The 16309-nt window shown below is 40.9% G+C and overlaps 1 protein-coding gene across 4 annotated transcripts in view; it reads right to left on the bottom strand.

The window, feature by feature from the left end:
• Nucleotides 1–423: 423 nt before the first annotated feature.
• Nucleotides 424–16309, bottom strand: part of LARGE1 (LARGE xylosyl- and glucuronyltransferase 1) — a 283680-nt gene continuing 267794 nt past the window's right edge. For 2 of the 4 annotated variants that reach the window (XM_069857011.1, XM_069857004.1), the window contains exons 13-15: nucleotides 12889–13035; nucleotides 7719–7914; nucleotides 426–3697 (exon numbers count right to left, since the gene is read on the bottom strand). In XM_069857011.1, coding sequence (XP_069713112.1) covers nucleotides 3500–3697; nucleotides 7719–7914; nucleotides 12889–13035 — 541 coding nt within the window. In that variant the 3' untranslated portion in view covers nucleotides 426–3499. Of the gene's footprint in view, nucleotides 3698–7718; nucleotides 7915–12888; nucleotides 13036–16309 lie in introns of all 4 variants that reach the window. The other 2 variants (XM_069857017.1, XM_069857023.1) reach the window with 2 other exon arrangements.

Raw genomic sequence — 16309 nt, 5'->3', positions numbered from 1 at the left:
GTAAGAGCCCAAATTAGAAGAACAAAATAATTTTTTAGGATTTTATTTCTGATCCCTTGACTAAGAAAAGGTTAGCATTCAGGAAAGTTAAAGAGGAAAACAACCCCCCCACCTCCAAACCTAATAAGGTGAAATTTGATATAAAAATTTAAGAACAAAACCCGCTTTTTCCTTTTAAAGAAAGAATCAGTGGCTCTAAATAAAATGAAAAGAAAAACTGAAATCCTTAGATTAAAAATGGAAAGGACTTATAAGTATCCATGGAGTATGACATTCTCTTAGATTAATGGAAGGCAACGACAAGGTAATGCTGGCATGACTAAACTGGAAATTTTTGAAGTTGTTCTGGCCAAATAGCAAACCTTCAGAGAACAGAATTCAAAGCTCGGTAAAGCCAAAAGCAAGGTATGTAATAGTTAAGATGGAGTTTGCAAGCTAAGAGGTAATTTGAAGAACTAATAGAAAGAAGTTAATACTGAAAATACATATTTGTTCAGTACACCAAAAGCAGAAAACCAGAGATAACCAGTAGGCCACCCCAAACAGTAAGTAGAAGAAAAAAATTAAAGACAATAAGGACATTGCCAAGAATCTAAATGATTTATTTGCATCAGTCTTGACCGGAGGGGGTGCTGGAGTGATATCTAAATGAGAGACTCACACTTTCCAAATATCAAAGATAAGGAGCGGTCTCAGACTGAAGACTCAAGAGAGAAGTTGATGGAACAAATCAGTAAATCAAAGGCATTAAGTCACCAGGTTTATCTGATATTTCTTGAAGACTTCAGGAGAAAACTGAGAATTAAGTAACAAAGGTGCTAGGAAATACCTACTACAGCAGAGGACTGGAAGACAGTCAGAATTATAACTGAGTTGGGGATTTTTTATTGTCGTTGTTGGTGGGTTTTTTGCAGTGTTGGAGGAGCCCTGACAGTTACAGGCTGTTATCATAAATATTGGCTGAAACATGTTAAAAAAATCCCAAAACCAAATTATGAAGCAGACAGACAAACATAACATGACAGATACCAGTCAGTACAGTGTCTATATGGGTAAAAAAGGGGCTCTTTGAAGCTACTACCAATCCTTTGTCTGGTTACACCAACCAGCACACCTAAGCCTACTCAGGAATTTCTGTAACAGTCAGGCAAGTAGCACATGATTACCTCCCTGCTCCCCCATCTGCATCTCATGACCACAGATGGGAGAATAATGTCCATGTTGACAGTGGCACATGCAATTAATGCACAGGTCCATGCTACAGGCTGTGCTGCTGCAGGGCAATACAGTCCTTCCTTGGGCAACATTGTTAAGCCAAGAAGGAATGTACATCTGGAAGTTTTTAACGTATATGAAACATAATGGTGGCGACACTGAAGATCTGACTGGAGAGTTATTTAGGTATAACCTGTGTCAGCCACGCTTAGGATCAGGTTTTGATAGCTTCTGTACATTAGCTAATCGACAGGACGCTCTGCTGCAGTGTTCTTCTCATTCTCAATATGCACAGGGACCTGGGCCCTTAACGGTGAGTAACATGTGACGTGGGGAGTTAAGATTTTGTTTTATTTTTTAAAAATATATCTTAGCTAGGACTAATAATTCATTTCACTTCTTTCCAGCTCTTCTCAGACTTTTACGTAAATCTTTACTTAAAGCCATTAAGAATAAAAGAAAAGCACTTTGGAAAATAATTCAGTGATGTATTCCTGTACAGCCAACACTCCTAGGGGAAAAGTAAAATTACACATAGCCTCCTGCCCCTTTTTTATTTCTTGTCAAAGATGTTGCCTTTTTTGGCTTTTCTTATATATACACAGCATGATGAACTGATATTTGTAGTTTAAATGTCTGGTTTAACCGTGTGGTTTTCACTGTAACAGAAAGCTCTCACAAAATGTCAAGTTAGAAATAAAAGCAAGCTCTAGAGGGATGAGGTGGAGAGAAAAATAGAAGATCCAGTGGCTGAAAAAAGAGGGAAAAAAAAGTGAGCATAATGCAACGTGGATCCGTTTCCCAACTCAGGCAGTGGTATTGGTACTCATCGTTGTATGGGGATCTGGGGTAGGGAGACAGATGCATTTCTCACTGAGTTGTTTCTGCTTTCTCTATTAACATTGCAACAGAAATTACAAATAGCCCTGCAAGGGGTAGTGCATTAAATCTCATCTCTCCATCCCATGTAAACACAACATTAATACTGAAGAATAAAGAACATGGTAAAAAGTCCAGTGTCATGTTTTCTGCATTTTGATTGTTAGGTTTCCCATCCGCCCTCCAGCATACTCCTGTGTGTATCAAAGTTGTGAACTTGACCAGGCCATGTTCAAGCAAACACCCACACTCAGATTCCCAACACATTCTTTTCTCCCCTCTGAATGGGGAGTTTATTCCTAACAGTTCTGCTCCTTTTAATTATAAACTCCTTTAACGAAGTAGTTCTGAGACCTTGCAGCAGGCAGCAGGAGAGCACCAAGGCTAGTAATTGCCATATCTATAATCCCTGTTCAGCAAAGAAGTCCACTTAAAGCCCAAGGCCCAATGCCTTCATGGATGGGCATGCACTGAAATGAACCTACAAATCAATATCCCCCTGCACAATAAGCCTTAAAGGCAAAATCCAATTCTCGCCTCAAAAAGGTAAAAAGTTACAGCCAGGCCCTTTATTCTACGAGACACACATGAACAAGTTGCTCTGGTGAAAACAGATATACACTGACAAGTTTTGTTCACTTTCTGGCAGAGCTGCTGATCTTTACTGGACCACCAGAACTGAAGATGGGGAAGAAACACAAGGGAGACATTTCCTTGGCAAGGCAAGGAGCAGCACTTAGGACTGGGGGAAAGGCAGGTAGGGGTATAGGGGACTTTCCTGATAAAACAACCAATCTAAGAATAAAAGACCCATTGATATCATGTATACACCTAAACCAGTAACACACCTTCTCTGGAGTGCAGTATAGTGTAAGAGTCCACTTCATTTTCAAGGCTAATTCAGACCTTTGGCTCATCCTGCATTAACAAGGTCAACCATGTTAACAGGGGCCCTGTGAAAGTTCACAGGTGAAAGTTCCCTTTTAGAGTAGTGCAGATTTGAAATTCACAGGACAGTGATCCGAAGATCTTCCTTTACAGATAAAAAGCATGTCAAATTATTAAATAGCAACATGAAATCTTATATTCTGAAGGTCTGTCTTTGCTCTTCAGTCAGGAGAGCAGTGTGCATTCCCAGCCCCTGCCCAGTCCCCATCTCCAGCGGCACGGTGGGTGTGCGGCTGGCCCCTCTTGTTGACACCTCAGGAATGTTAAAGCTGAAAGGCCTGGGGTAGCTGGGGGAGGAGTGAACGAGCATAGTCCAAAGACATGTCACTTCAAATTTCTACTGTTAGAACTGCTGGGTATGATATAAAAACAGAAAGTATTTCTCAGTTCGAAGTTTGAAGACTGGGCCTCAAATGTTGAGTGGTGTCCCTATTTCCTGCACATGGGCTCCGTTGTGCTAGCTGTTGTTCTCTGCCGTGAGATATTTAAGGGCTGCAAAGCCATAGTGGCGGGACATATCCTGCTGGAACTCCTCCTTCAGGGTCTTGAGACAGATGCGGTATTGCTTGTTGGAGCGAAACTTGGTGATGTCGAAGCTGGGGGCGTGTGGCATGTGGATCATGTAGGCGTTGGGCAGCACCGTGAACTCATACTCCTGTGGGAGAAAGACATTGCTTGTCAGGGTGTTCCCAAGACTCCTTGCAATGCATCTCTCCTGTACCTCCACAGTCATGCTCTATCATGTGACAGTGCAGTGTGGGTCTCAAACACCACAAACCCATAGAGATATGCCAAATAAAACTTTTTTTAAAAAAAAGTTTTCTTTGTTTTATGAAAGATTGACTTTCCTTTTAATGTTTTACTCCCTATAAGCCAAACGATGAGGCAACAGTACAAAAGGCATGCCTGAAGCCATGTCAGCAGTACAGATTTTGCAGTAGTGTGCTTGCAACCAACACAGCTGTGACCACACAGCATGAGGGTCTCCAGTGTCCATGCAAAAGTATGCTTTTTCTCCTACCAATTATCTTGCTTGGGATGCTGGAATAAGCTATATTTTCAAAGGCATCCATAGCACTACATATGTTGCTTTGCCTGTATGCTAAGACTCTTACACTGACAAAACTGTCCAAAACCTATTTATAAACCTGAAATAAGGGGAGAATATGATATGTTTTATAGGCGATGTGTGAATATGAACCTGCTAATTCCATATGCTTCAAGGTTTTATGCAAGTTAAGTTCTTCACAAAGTATGAGTTACTGTGCTAATTCCCCTTGTCCTCTAAAACTACTCCACTAATTCTCCTTATTTATGTCTAATGAAGTTCTTTGACTGTTTTTGTTGTTAAAAAATGATAGTTCATTTAAGTCTCAATTATTCCTGTTGTATTTGCTCCATTTTTACAGTTAAATATATGATCATTAGAGGAAAGGTAGACAAGGACAACTACTAGGACACTACCCAGTTTTTCATATGACATTTAACGAAATATGACTTGTGTGGGATGCGAATGACAAAGAAACTTTGAAGACTCCAAGGCAGATTTTCTATTGTTCTCATCCACTTTCTTTTTACATCTATTGCTGTATTGACTTATTAACCATCCTGCAGAAGACAGTGGGCAGGGAAGGAATAGCCACAGAGCATGCTGGCTTTAAAAGAAAAGGTGCACAACTTCCCCTGATTTGCAAAGTCCAGTTGCTTGTAGATTTAGCAGTCTGTGCAGAGACACAGAGTATCTACAGCACAGAAGCAGAGAATTCCAAATCATGTTCTTAGGGAAAGAGATTTATGGGAGAGAGTACACCTGTGCTAATAAACATGAGTGTTTCACCTGCGAATCTTTCCTAACCTAACAGAAAATGATCAGCCTGGAAAAGACTGAAAACTGCTGGGTTGTGATGCTACCAGAAACCAAGTGTTCGAGCAACACAGCTCAAAACAAAACCCAAACAAAGCGAAAAGTGAGCAGAATGCAATGTAGATCCATTTCCCAACTCAGGCAGTGGCATTAGTTAAGCCCAAACTGCAGCAAAGGCTGCAGTGCTGTCCCTGACACACCTATGAAACAGTAGTATGTGTTGGACAGCTAGATGCAAATGAAGCTGTAGGGCTACTCTTTTCTCCTTACAGGTTCCTTGCCAGACAACGCTAAAGTGGTAAACCTTTGTGCCAAATTACAAAGCTGTCATATATGGGAATGGGCCCCACAGAGCTTACGTCTGGGGTGATAAATGTGCAGCAAGAGGAAAATAACCTGATGCTCACAGGCAAAACTCACTTAGAATTAATGAGGAATCAAATGCAAAAACAAAGGCTGGTGTGATAGACTGAGGAGAACCGATAAACTACAAACTACAAAATATGTCTCTGTGGGACCTTAAAACTAAAGGCTGAAGCTGCAGAGGAAAATACATCCCCCTCATGCAATCTTTTCTTTGTTCTCTGTTTGCATCTCAAGTCTGTAATTCTGGAGGTCAGGGAGCCTCTGCAGTGTAAACTGTTCAGCACAGCGGCGCTCCCATCCCTCCAAAAGGCCTTCTAAAACTTTACAAAGTCTACTGCTAATAAGCCCCTCTGAAAGCTGCTGCACTGGGGTCCTGGTTTCCTAATAGCCCATCTCTAATATAAGGAAATGTCAGTTGGGAAAGCAATGCACTTGCAGGAACCTTGGTCCCTATCCCACAAGTTGTAAATTCCTCAGACAGAGACTGTCATTATCTACATATTTGTACAGCATCCAGCTCAGTGGACATCTGCGTGCCCCTAGAATAATAATGATGATTATCTCCATACTGTGTGCTGCTCTGAAGGACAGTAGTGGCACAGGCCCTTGGTAAGGAGTCTGAAACATTTCTCATGACAGACGCTGCAGTTGTGAGGAGCAGCGAAAGAATTCAACTGAGAAGCTGCTCTGCCTGCTGATAATGAAGCCAGCCAAACAGCTGGCAGCAACCTGATCTGTGGACACCTTGAAGCTGAGAAATCCCATAGGGGGAAGTAGCTGTGCAATCCTGCATCCCCCCTAGGCTTATTTTCTGGGAGAACAGCCCATTATACATGTTGCTACAGATGAAAACGAAACCTCTTTTCAATGTGAGGACTTTTTTAAGGCTGGTAGAGTAAGAAACAGAATTTCCCAGAGTTAGTTCCTGCCTAGTTGCCATTTAAAATATCTGCACTATGATAAACTTTTAAAAATGTTCCAGTTCCTGATGCGTGAATCTGTGTGCTGGGCAAATGTTTCTGAACAGAAGAGTTAAATTGTGAGTGTTAGATGAGAGCTGCTGGTGGGAACATAAGCCTTGCTACACAGATTAACAAACAATAAATCATTACACTGGCACTGTCCCCAGCTGATGGTTAATTGATTACTGTTTGGAAAGTGCACTGGAAAATTAAAGTTCTATAGCAGAGCAAAGTATTATTATTAATGATAATATATTTTTTTTCTAGTCTGTAATAATTTTTTCTCAACATGAGTAGGTACAAATTTGTTGGGAATGCCCTTCTACAAATAGAGGGCAAGTGTTGGCCAGCTCAAGGTGACTGCGTGGTTTTGTAAGCAGAAGCAGAAAATAACCCTCCCAGGTAAGTGGCAGCACACAAATACACTGTAGCCCACACCCCAGAGTCACAACCTCCCAGAACCTTGCTGCATGCCTTGCGCTACTGTGTTTCACGTAAACTGGTAAGAGGTGGGCAGAAAAGGATCAGCTATATTCCAGATCCGTAGCAGAAGACAGAAGGATACAGATGGCCAGAAAGTATGGGTTCTGGTCAGTGTGAAATGCTACTAGTCAAAAACTGGGACTGAAATCAAACTAGGAAAAAAAAACAACACCCAAAAGAAAAAGAAATGACATGACACAGACCTTACTAATTAACAAAGTGGTTAGCTTCACATCCAAGAACAGCAGAGAGATGCAAACCCTGCCATTTCAGCAAGCAGCAGCACCAGGCTCACATGGAGTCACAGTCACCGTCACTCTAAGATATAGGTTGGTGACAGGGCCCTTGGCAGCTTTGAGAGCTCTAGTGCCACTCTGGATCTCTTGAGCTTTCTCTGCATCCTTATTCTTATAGATCTGCTCGGCAACTCCATTCCAAGTCACAGATCCAAGAGGCAGGTAGCCCAAGGATCAAAGCCAGGATCCTCTAGAGTCTGCCCCACAGCTAGACTTTGGAAAAATAAAGTCCTTGCCTTTGCAGAGATGCACTGTAAATCCAGGCCAGGAACTGAAGATGCTTGCCTTGGATTCAATTTAAGATTGCTTTTTGAATTCTGAATTAGTATTTGGGACTCACCAACCTCTATTTAACTGAAAAACTTCCAGCTAGGTCTACAGAACCCATAGCAGGCAACTGGCAACAAGTGCAGCAATGCCTGGAACGCTGCTGGGAAACGGGTGGGCACTGCAGGCATTGTGCCACTGCAAGACAGCAATTTCTCAGCACTGACAAATAAACTAACTCAGACTCAGTTCTCCTTTTAATGCTTGACAAGGACTAAACTAAGTGTTCCCAACTCCATAAGCACTCATTAGGGAGCTCAGTAAGGCCAGATAAACACTTTGGTGATGCAGTGCCTGAAGCTTTTCTACAGAACACAGATTTAATTTAATGACCTGCTGCCCAGCCCTGGGTGAGATTTGCAGGTGTTGTCTCCTCACCTGTGCATCCAGTTCCATGATGTGAGCCACTTTGTTCCAGCCAAATCCAACAAACCGCCTGTCATATTCCGGGCAGTCCTTCCTCACAACAACGTATGGCTCAAAGTCTGCTTCCCACTCAACGCGGTAGGGAGTGGTGGCTGTTCGCCACTTGGCAAAGTTCGTTGGCGCATGCCCTTTCGTCCAGACGTGATACCTTAAACAGACATAAATGGCAAGGACGTGGGGAGGCAATTAGATAGAATGCATCTTGGCCAGGCAATGAAATGCTACTCGTTAGATGAAATACTCAAAAATAAGGACATTAGCTTACAGTTCACATCATCATTTTCAGGACACATTGGAGGCAATTTCTAGGACTATATCCAGAATGCTTCTCAGAGCTTCTATGTGCTCAATGCTTAAACACATCTAGTTGGTGAAGTATAGTGTGGAAACACTACTTAATGGTAATGTGAGAAACAATCACGAAGTACACGCACAGTTCATCTGCGCTGCAAAGTGCTGTGTCTAATTCCTAGCAACCAAGCGGCTGTATCAGTGCTCTAAAATCAGTATGAAATTCTGTAACTCCAATAAGGTCCCTAAAATTAGCTATTCTACACCACAGTGACATTCAGGATCTGTTTTATATGCAATCTTATAACTTTTATGAGAGACACCTGCAGCTCTGGATAGATGTTCAGTTTTATTAATGACTGTTATCACTATGGCAGGAGCTAAAGTGGATAATTAAATTAATAAGTAAAATATTACATAAAGGCTTTCTGCTGTACTTTCTACATTGTGGGGAGTACCCATGTGATCCTGAGTAAGGTAATAAATTTGATTTACAGAAAAAAATCTCTTTATACTTTGTTAATCTTGTTTAGGTCACAGTAGGTCTCTTCCAAGCACAGCTTGAATCCACCCCATTAGTGCCATGGTCAATGACTCTCTCACCCACTTATTCTTCTCACACCTTTCAAAAAATCAATGAAACAGTCTCTTGCTGCAGATTCATAGATTAAATAATGAAACAAAGGCATAGCAGGCCATCTTTATTATAATGCTCTGAGATGGGTAACAGAAGAGGCAAAACAAACATCTTGCCAGTTCGTAATGTAAGGTATACTGAATTCATAGGGATGACCCATGTGCTAAAGTAAAGGGATTTGAGTATTATGTATTTGCAGAATTAGGACCTAATGTATAAACCTCAGAAATTCTCATAACATAGCAAGCCATTGCTAAAAACAGGGAAATAAAATGACAACCTAGGAGTTTCCACTTTGTGTATTCATAGGACATAACAGGGAATACAGAGAAGTGTTCAGCTTTGTTGACTCTCCTTGTTCAGAAGCAGTGCTGGAGAACAGAATTATTAGGATAATGCTGGGGTGCCAGCTAATGCACTGTCCTTTGAAGGCTGCATTTCTAAACTTTAAACAGGTTGCATCACTTTCAGATATCTGGCTTGGGGACCTGGAAAAAAAAAGCCCTTCTGTATAAAAAAAACTGGCAGTGAATTAATTCTCTAGAGTTTATTAGAAAGCAGTGTCAGATTCACAAAGATGCTTACTATCCTTACTGCTCTTTGGAATCATCCCCTAAAAGCCTGTCCCTTTTCTTTGTCTCTTTTGGAAATCAGTTGGTAACCTACTCACTAATGGGCAGCTATCTATCTGGAAAAATGTACAATCACAAAGTGGGTTTTGAAATGATATGGGATTGGGGAGGATGTTGTATCTTCTAACATCTATCTCCAGCATTTTGAAATTAATTATGATAATAATAATGACTACTAATGAAGTGATTTGCATCTTCAAGGCTCCATACAAACTTTGGTTAATTGAGAGACTCCTGCAGAGAAGCAGTCAAATGCTGCTGCTATTATAGTATTCTAGTAACATTCTCTCACAGATTTAAACAGGAGGGGAACATGATGTTGACCATAAAAACATCATTTTTTTTCCACCCTTCTTTGTGAAAACAGTGTAAGCAGTTACAGCAGCTCAGGTATAACCTCTGTGAGCTGAGAGAGCTGAGCAGCAGGAAAAAAAAATGAGGAAGGGACAATACAGAAGTGAGATTGGAAAGATAAAACAAAGCAGAAAGGAAGGAACAGACATGACTGCAACAAACGAAATAATACCATAGATGATCTGCTTGCCTCTTCAGAGTGAGTACTGTGAGTGAGAGCGAGAGGAAGACAAAAAGATGGCTGAGGTCAGGACAAACTGGAAAATGAGTACAGGACTCTCAGATAAGGTGTGCACGCACTAATTACAAAGAAATAATTAGACTGGAAACAAGAATTGTGAGAGTTCAGGATTCCACATATATCTGTACATACAATATATAGGGGTCTATACACATACATAGACACACACGTATAATAAGCTGGAGCTCAGTCTTGACCAACAGCTGATCATCACACCTTTTTACCCTTGGTGATACAGTTATGAGAAGTGGTTCCCTGTCTGTGTTGGCCTTCCATCCCACAGGACAAATGAATAAACCTAACTTCCCTGCTCTGGCCCTTCTCATTCAAGATTTAAATGCACTTTGAATTTTAAGGCCACACCTCATCTCACTGACTCCCATGAGAACTTTGTGAATATCGTTAACGATATATTTTTCCCTACACTGGCAATTCTGACAAATCCTAACAAAATAATTTGATCTCTGTAAAATGATAATGAGTTTCTTTCCCACGGTTAATGGAAAACAACTTCACCCTCCACCCTCCCCCGTTCTGGGTCAAATATTCATTTTTCTTTCCTTATCAATTGCATTTAATTAAAATAAACTTTCAAAACTATTGTAAACTTCAGTAAAGTTAGCAAAATGAAATCATTATTCTTCTCAGAGTGCTCTTCCCCCCTGCCTTTTCCCTCAGTGCTTCCTGTTTCAGTGAGAAAGATGGTTTGGTAAAAGAAAAACATTCCCATTTCTGTTCTCAGATGCTTAAACATTTTGCTGGATTGTGGATGCAATCAGTTAATTAGTTAATTGGTTGTTGCTGGTTATGTTTTCTCAGTACGATGCATCTTATACCAGCTGTGGTTTCCCTTGTGCCTGAAAGCTGTGTCGGCAGTACATTTTGTGGTTCACTGGCTATTAACCAGGCATCAAGCGTGCACATCCTCATGAGGCACAGTCACAGCCAGCCCCTGCAAACGAGGCCAGTGAGCCACCACTGTGATGGAGGGTTTCCACACAGCACATCATACCAGCCATAGATGTTCACATCTTCCCTTTTCTTCTGGTGGTGACTGAGAATGTAATTGAGAGCTGTTTTGTACTTCTTAGCTGCCCAGAGGTAGAAAGGGTCAGCATTTAGAAAAGAGGTGACAAAAGCAATTTCAGTGAGGGAAAGATTGGAATCTACCATGTGGTGTGAGGGACTGGGATGCTGCAGGCACTCTCAGCAATCATTGTCCTCCCTAGCTCACTCCCACTCGCTCAGCCTCAAATTGCAGCATTATTAAAGCACCTTGAAGGTGCAGGTGGGAATTCTTAGCCCAGATCACAGCTGTTTTGTGGCTGTTTACAAATGTGAGCAACAAAATGAGCCAAACTAAACTGGGGAAGCACTTACAAAATGTGCCTTATATTAATATGCACACCAGCTAAAAAACACGTCCTTCAATTCTTATTTAACTTAGCCCTGGCAAAAGTGCCCCTGATGTTGAAGAGATTTTTGCCTGAGTGAGACTTGAGAAAAGACCTGCAAATCCAGCTGTGTGCATAACATGACAGTATGTTGTATAGCTTGAAGATGAAATCTGCAGCAGAAGGCCACTGCTGTGTAAACTGAAAATTTGACTGCTGGCAGAATGTAACATCTGAAAATCCTGCAGGTGTTATTTTCCACTGGAAGAATAATTTCTTTCAACTCTAGGAGAAACAATTATTTTCTATCAACAAATCTCTTGTTAATTTGTATGTCTTTGACTGTTAAAGAATGACGAGAGAGTGAAAGGCACTTGCTGTATCTGTATCCTTAAGTAATTTTCCAGAGAGAGGCATGCCTCTCTCAGTCACCTTAAGTTTCTATTTCCAGGCAGTCACTGATAGAGGTTGTGTCAGAATTATGTTTTCCCGATGCACACAGGCTCTCTGCTACGACATGTGCATAAGGAAAGGGTGGCTGCTGCAAGAGAGGTGTGTAATACAGGGAGTGGGAGAAGTGTGAGGAAATCTCTAAATGTAAGGGAAGGATGGTAGCGGTGACAGATCTCCACCAGCCACAAATAATACCTACTTTTTTTTGTAGTTTTTTTATCTCTAGATTTCAAAACACCATATAAAGGAGAGGTGAACATGGTTACTTGCATTTCAGAGATGGAGAACACAGATGTGAAAAAGCAAACTGATTTGTGTACCACCTCCCAGCAGGACAGTAATGGAGCTCAGAAGAGAACACAGGTCTCCTAAGCCCCTCCCTGTGCTGTATCATAAGGCCATATTATGCTCTTCACACCACTGAGATGCCTTACAAATATCTGTTAATCAGACTTTACCATGCACCCTCAAGAGGCAGTTAATCCCTGGTAGCTGGATTTTAAAACTGAAGAGTCTGGCAGATAATTAGTGGCTTGTTCACAGCCACAAATAGAGTATGCTTCAGAATGGAGCTCCATATCTAGGCGTTCTTTGCTTCTCAACTTCTAGTCAGAGTACACTTTTACCTCTGCATTAAAAACTCTAGCTATTTAAGCAGCCGATTCACACTTTAAAAGAGCACATGACAAGCCCACATTTGTTTTTCCAGTAAGTCAGTAAGGAAGCAAACCAACGAGCAATTATTTTTGGTCACATGAGGGACGCAGCTATCCAGATATTATTTGGCAGTCAAAAAGCAAATTACACGCACATGAGTGTAATAGCCATGCTTGATTCTGTAGCGCAATAAAAAATGATGAAAATAAAACAAATTCAATTTAACAACTAAAGTACTTCAGTAGAGGACTATAATACCAGACAAAATGCTGAGCTTACAGATGGAGTGTATCCACACATGATTCTGTTCACTGCCTCTCTGTGAAATGGGAAAAAAAATCCAAAAGGTTTCTTAATGGAGGCAGCTAACTGGCAGTGAGAGGGAAAAATCAAACATCCACAAAACACCAAAAAAGTCTTTAGAGATAATTACCACAGGTTTAACAAACGTGCTACCCATTACCTGAATGTGAAGAGGGTTCCCATGTCCAACATAGATAGCAGCTCTGCTTTTGACTTGGGGAAGGAGAGGCGGTAGCGTAAGGTCTCAAAAGCAGGTACAATGAGAGCTTTCTTGCTGTTAGCCAGGTCTAGTTGGATGACAGACTTCCTGGCAAATGGAAACAATGAATACAAGCAGGAAAATTTTAAACTGACCAAATCACTTGGTTTTTCGAAGTAAAGAACAGAGTTTGGGCAGTTCGATACTATAAATGTAATATGGCCCATATTTTTTCCCAGGGGTGTTTTGTGTTTTCCTCTCCTTTTAAATCTGCTGTTCTAAGAGCAGGGAGAATCACAGTTCAAAAAGAGTTTGCATGTTTGACTGATAAACGCTGCCCTGGCTGTCCAGGGGTGCACAGAGCTGAACTAGCACTCTGAGGATAGTTAATTGACCACATCTGTAAAAGAAACACAGTTGAATGTTACTACATATGTGGTAAAGAGCTGCCCAGTCAATGGCAGTTCTATAAAAAAGAGATTTATCCAGGACTCAGTGGGACTTTACAAGGTAAGAAGCTGTAAAGTTTGGTTGATTTCAGACTAGCTATTTTCTGTGTTATGCTGTGCCATCATACTTGCTTTCCACCTCTTCTTTAGAGCTCTGTGTATTCCATAAGGTGCGTGTTACCTTAACATCACTACAGACCAGATATTTGCCCTCAAGAACACTGTTGCCAGGATGGTTGATCTTTGTCCAAGGCAAGGCACAGACGTGCAACATAACATGGTGCAAATCAGCCAAACTGTAAATTAGTACTTTCCTGACCTTTGATAATCATGTGCATGGTTGGCGCACAGATCAAAGCTCTTTTCTGCTTGGCTGTATATGTAAGGTAAACATGCTCTTTCCTGCAGAGAACAGCTGTGCACTACATGTGCTGAGATATTTTTTGCCTTCTTTTGCTGCAAGTTGTTCAGTGCAGAGACTGTTTTGTTGTATGAGTGTGTGAGCATGTACACCTACTGCATTTGGCACAGAAGGTCCCTTCTGCAGACAGGGGCCTTAGGACAACTGCCACAGGAGAGTCACAGCTTAGCAATCTTATGCATTGCCTGCCAGAGGTATTCAGTCTGTTCTTTCCTAACAAACTAAAACCCAAAGCCAAAGAAAAAGAAGTTACTTTTCCATCCCCAAACTGAATCTTACTATGCTTGTCATTAGAAATAACTCTGTCTTGATTTTTCTTTCATTATCTTCATATTTCATATGAGAAATATGCCTTTCTCTCCCTGTCAAAGTCAGTTCCCCTTAACAGGATTCACTGTCCTGACTTTTATGTTCCTGCAACAAGCAATCAAGGGCAATGTTGACAAGCAGCAAACTCTCACCAGCCTTATAAGATGAAGGAATTGGGATCACTGTCATAATACTAGAAGGACCAAATAAACCAATTTTCTAGGCCAAAAATACCTAAAATTCATTTATATCGCCATCAGAGAAAAAGAAGAAGAGTGGGGCTATTTAATAAAATGTGAATTTTAGAGAATTCATGCCACCTTATAGGCCTGCTGTATAAAAAGAAATCTATTCCCAGTGCCTTGCTGCAAAGCTTGCATTGTTTAAAGAACCCCTGCCACATTCTAGTGGAATTTTCACAACTGAAGGATTCTAACAGCATCTTATTATAAATTTTCTGTACTTTCCTCACTAACTTCTCCTTCACCTTCACCAATATCCAAGGTATCTGCACATAAATAGAATTCTTCACTATCAGCCTTCATGACCTTCCAGAATCACTGAGAGTGCCAGCATCCACTCTTTAGAATTCCCTTAATGTTTCTTTCCCTTTGCACCTTCTCTGCAAGCAGGACACCCCAAAAAGTGTTTCTCTGACATCATCTCAGGCTTTCTGGACTCTGTGCCATCTATCAGCCTTGAGGACTAAGTTCTATGATAAAGCAGGTAATGCTTGCAGTGATGCTCACTCTTTGGGCTCTGCAAGGAAACAGCAGCTTCCATTTATGGCTTTTGTAATCTCTTCATTTGATGGAGAGCTCAAAAGTCCCAGGCAAAATTCCCTGCTGTGGTTGGCACTGTTAAAGAGTAGGAGACAATTCTGCCCACCAAAGTTCACAGTCTTAAGCCGAACAAAGGTGAAGTAAGTATACGTATCAAGTAAGGATAGCAGCAGAGAGCAAGTTGTGTGAAAATTAGCGTTGAATGTGACTCATTTTGCAAGATATGGGATACAAGCACAAAAATGATGTGGGTATCAGTAATCCCTTTGCATGCTCCCTACTCTTGTCATCTGCAAATTTAATAAAGGTGTCAATGGCAGAACTGTTGGAAAGAATAGCTTCATGTAGAACTACAAAAGACAAAGAGAACAAACTGATATGAGAAGCTGAAATCACTTGCACCATCAAAAGTCAACAAGAAAAACTAGTAAATGGAGAAAAGCGGAGGTCTGAAATCAATATGCTTGTAATGGATACAGTGAAACCCAGGGAACTCGTGGAGGTTCTTAAAGAGTAAATTAAAATAGTGGGATAATCTCTGCAGAAATATTTGCAAGACATATATGAACATCTGAGATGCATGTTGTAAGGTCAAAATAGAGGGGTTCACTAAAACTAAGCTGGGAATTAAGACACGCTCAGTCAAGAAGTCTAGCAGTATTGACCTCCTGAGAAGAATAGCCTGTCTTTGATGAGGAATAGATGACATAAAGGACAAATGTAAAGTGAAGAATGAATGAGTGCTGACATCCAGGTGTTGAACCTGAGTGACAAAGGACAACAGAGGCCACGTAAGTTGTGATAAAGGCAGGGAGGATTTGGTAGAGACAAAACCACTTTCTATTTTCTTATGATAACTTGGCTGGCAGACCACTTCTTGGACAACCAGCTGAAAATCTAACCTCTTCCTATTAGAAGCGAATCTACTTTTCCTTTTCTAAGGGCTCACATTTTTTCCTGTTTTGAGTGGAATTGCCATTTGCTGATCGACTGTTTCTCTAATACTTCAAACAGGAAAATTTTCACTGTTGATGTTGTAAGATATGTATAAGATAATGAAGGGAATATATTTCATTACTTTGCAGACTAGCATTGGGTAATCTGTTTAAATCCTGCACTATCCTTATAAGGGCTGTTTGGGTTTTTTTGATTCAGTAATACTGATTCAGTACCTATTTTCCTTCACTGTCCTTTTTCTGCAACCCTCAAAATAAGGATCTATGATTTTATGAAGAGTTTTCTCTTTGCTAGTGTTGTCCAGGAAACCGTTTCCCAGGCATCTTTGTGTTCAGACCTGATGTATGTCACTCTGACACAGTGAAGGCTGGGCTAAATTTCTAAATCTACTTATCAAACCTTGCTTATTTGCAATGCATGGAAGAAAGAAATTTTAAATCACAAGAGACTCCTCATACATGAAC

This window comes from Phaenicophaeus curvirostris, chromosome 1 (assembly GCF_032191515.1).
Source record: "Phaenicophaeus curvirostris isolate KB17595 chromosome 1, BPBGC_Pcur_1.0, whole genome shotgun sequence".
In the NCBI taxonomy this organism is placed as follows: domain Eukaryota; kingdom Metazoa; phylum Chordata; class Aves; order Cuculiformes; family Cuculidae; genus Phaenicophaeus; species Phaenicophaeus curvirostris.
This window is presented reverse-complemented; position numbering and strand designations above follow the sequence as displayed.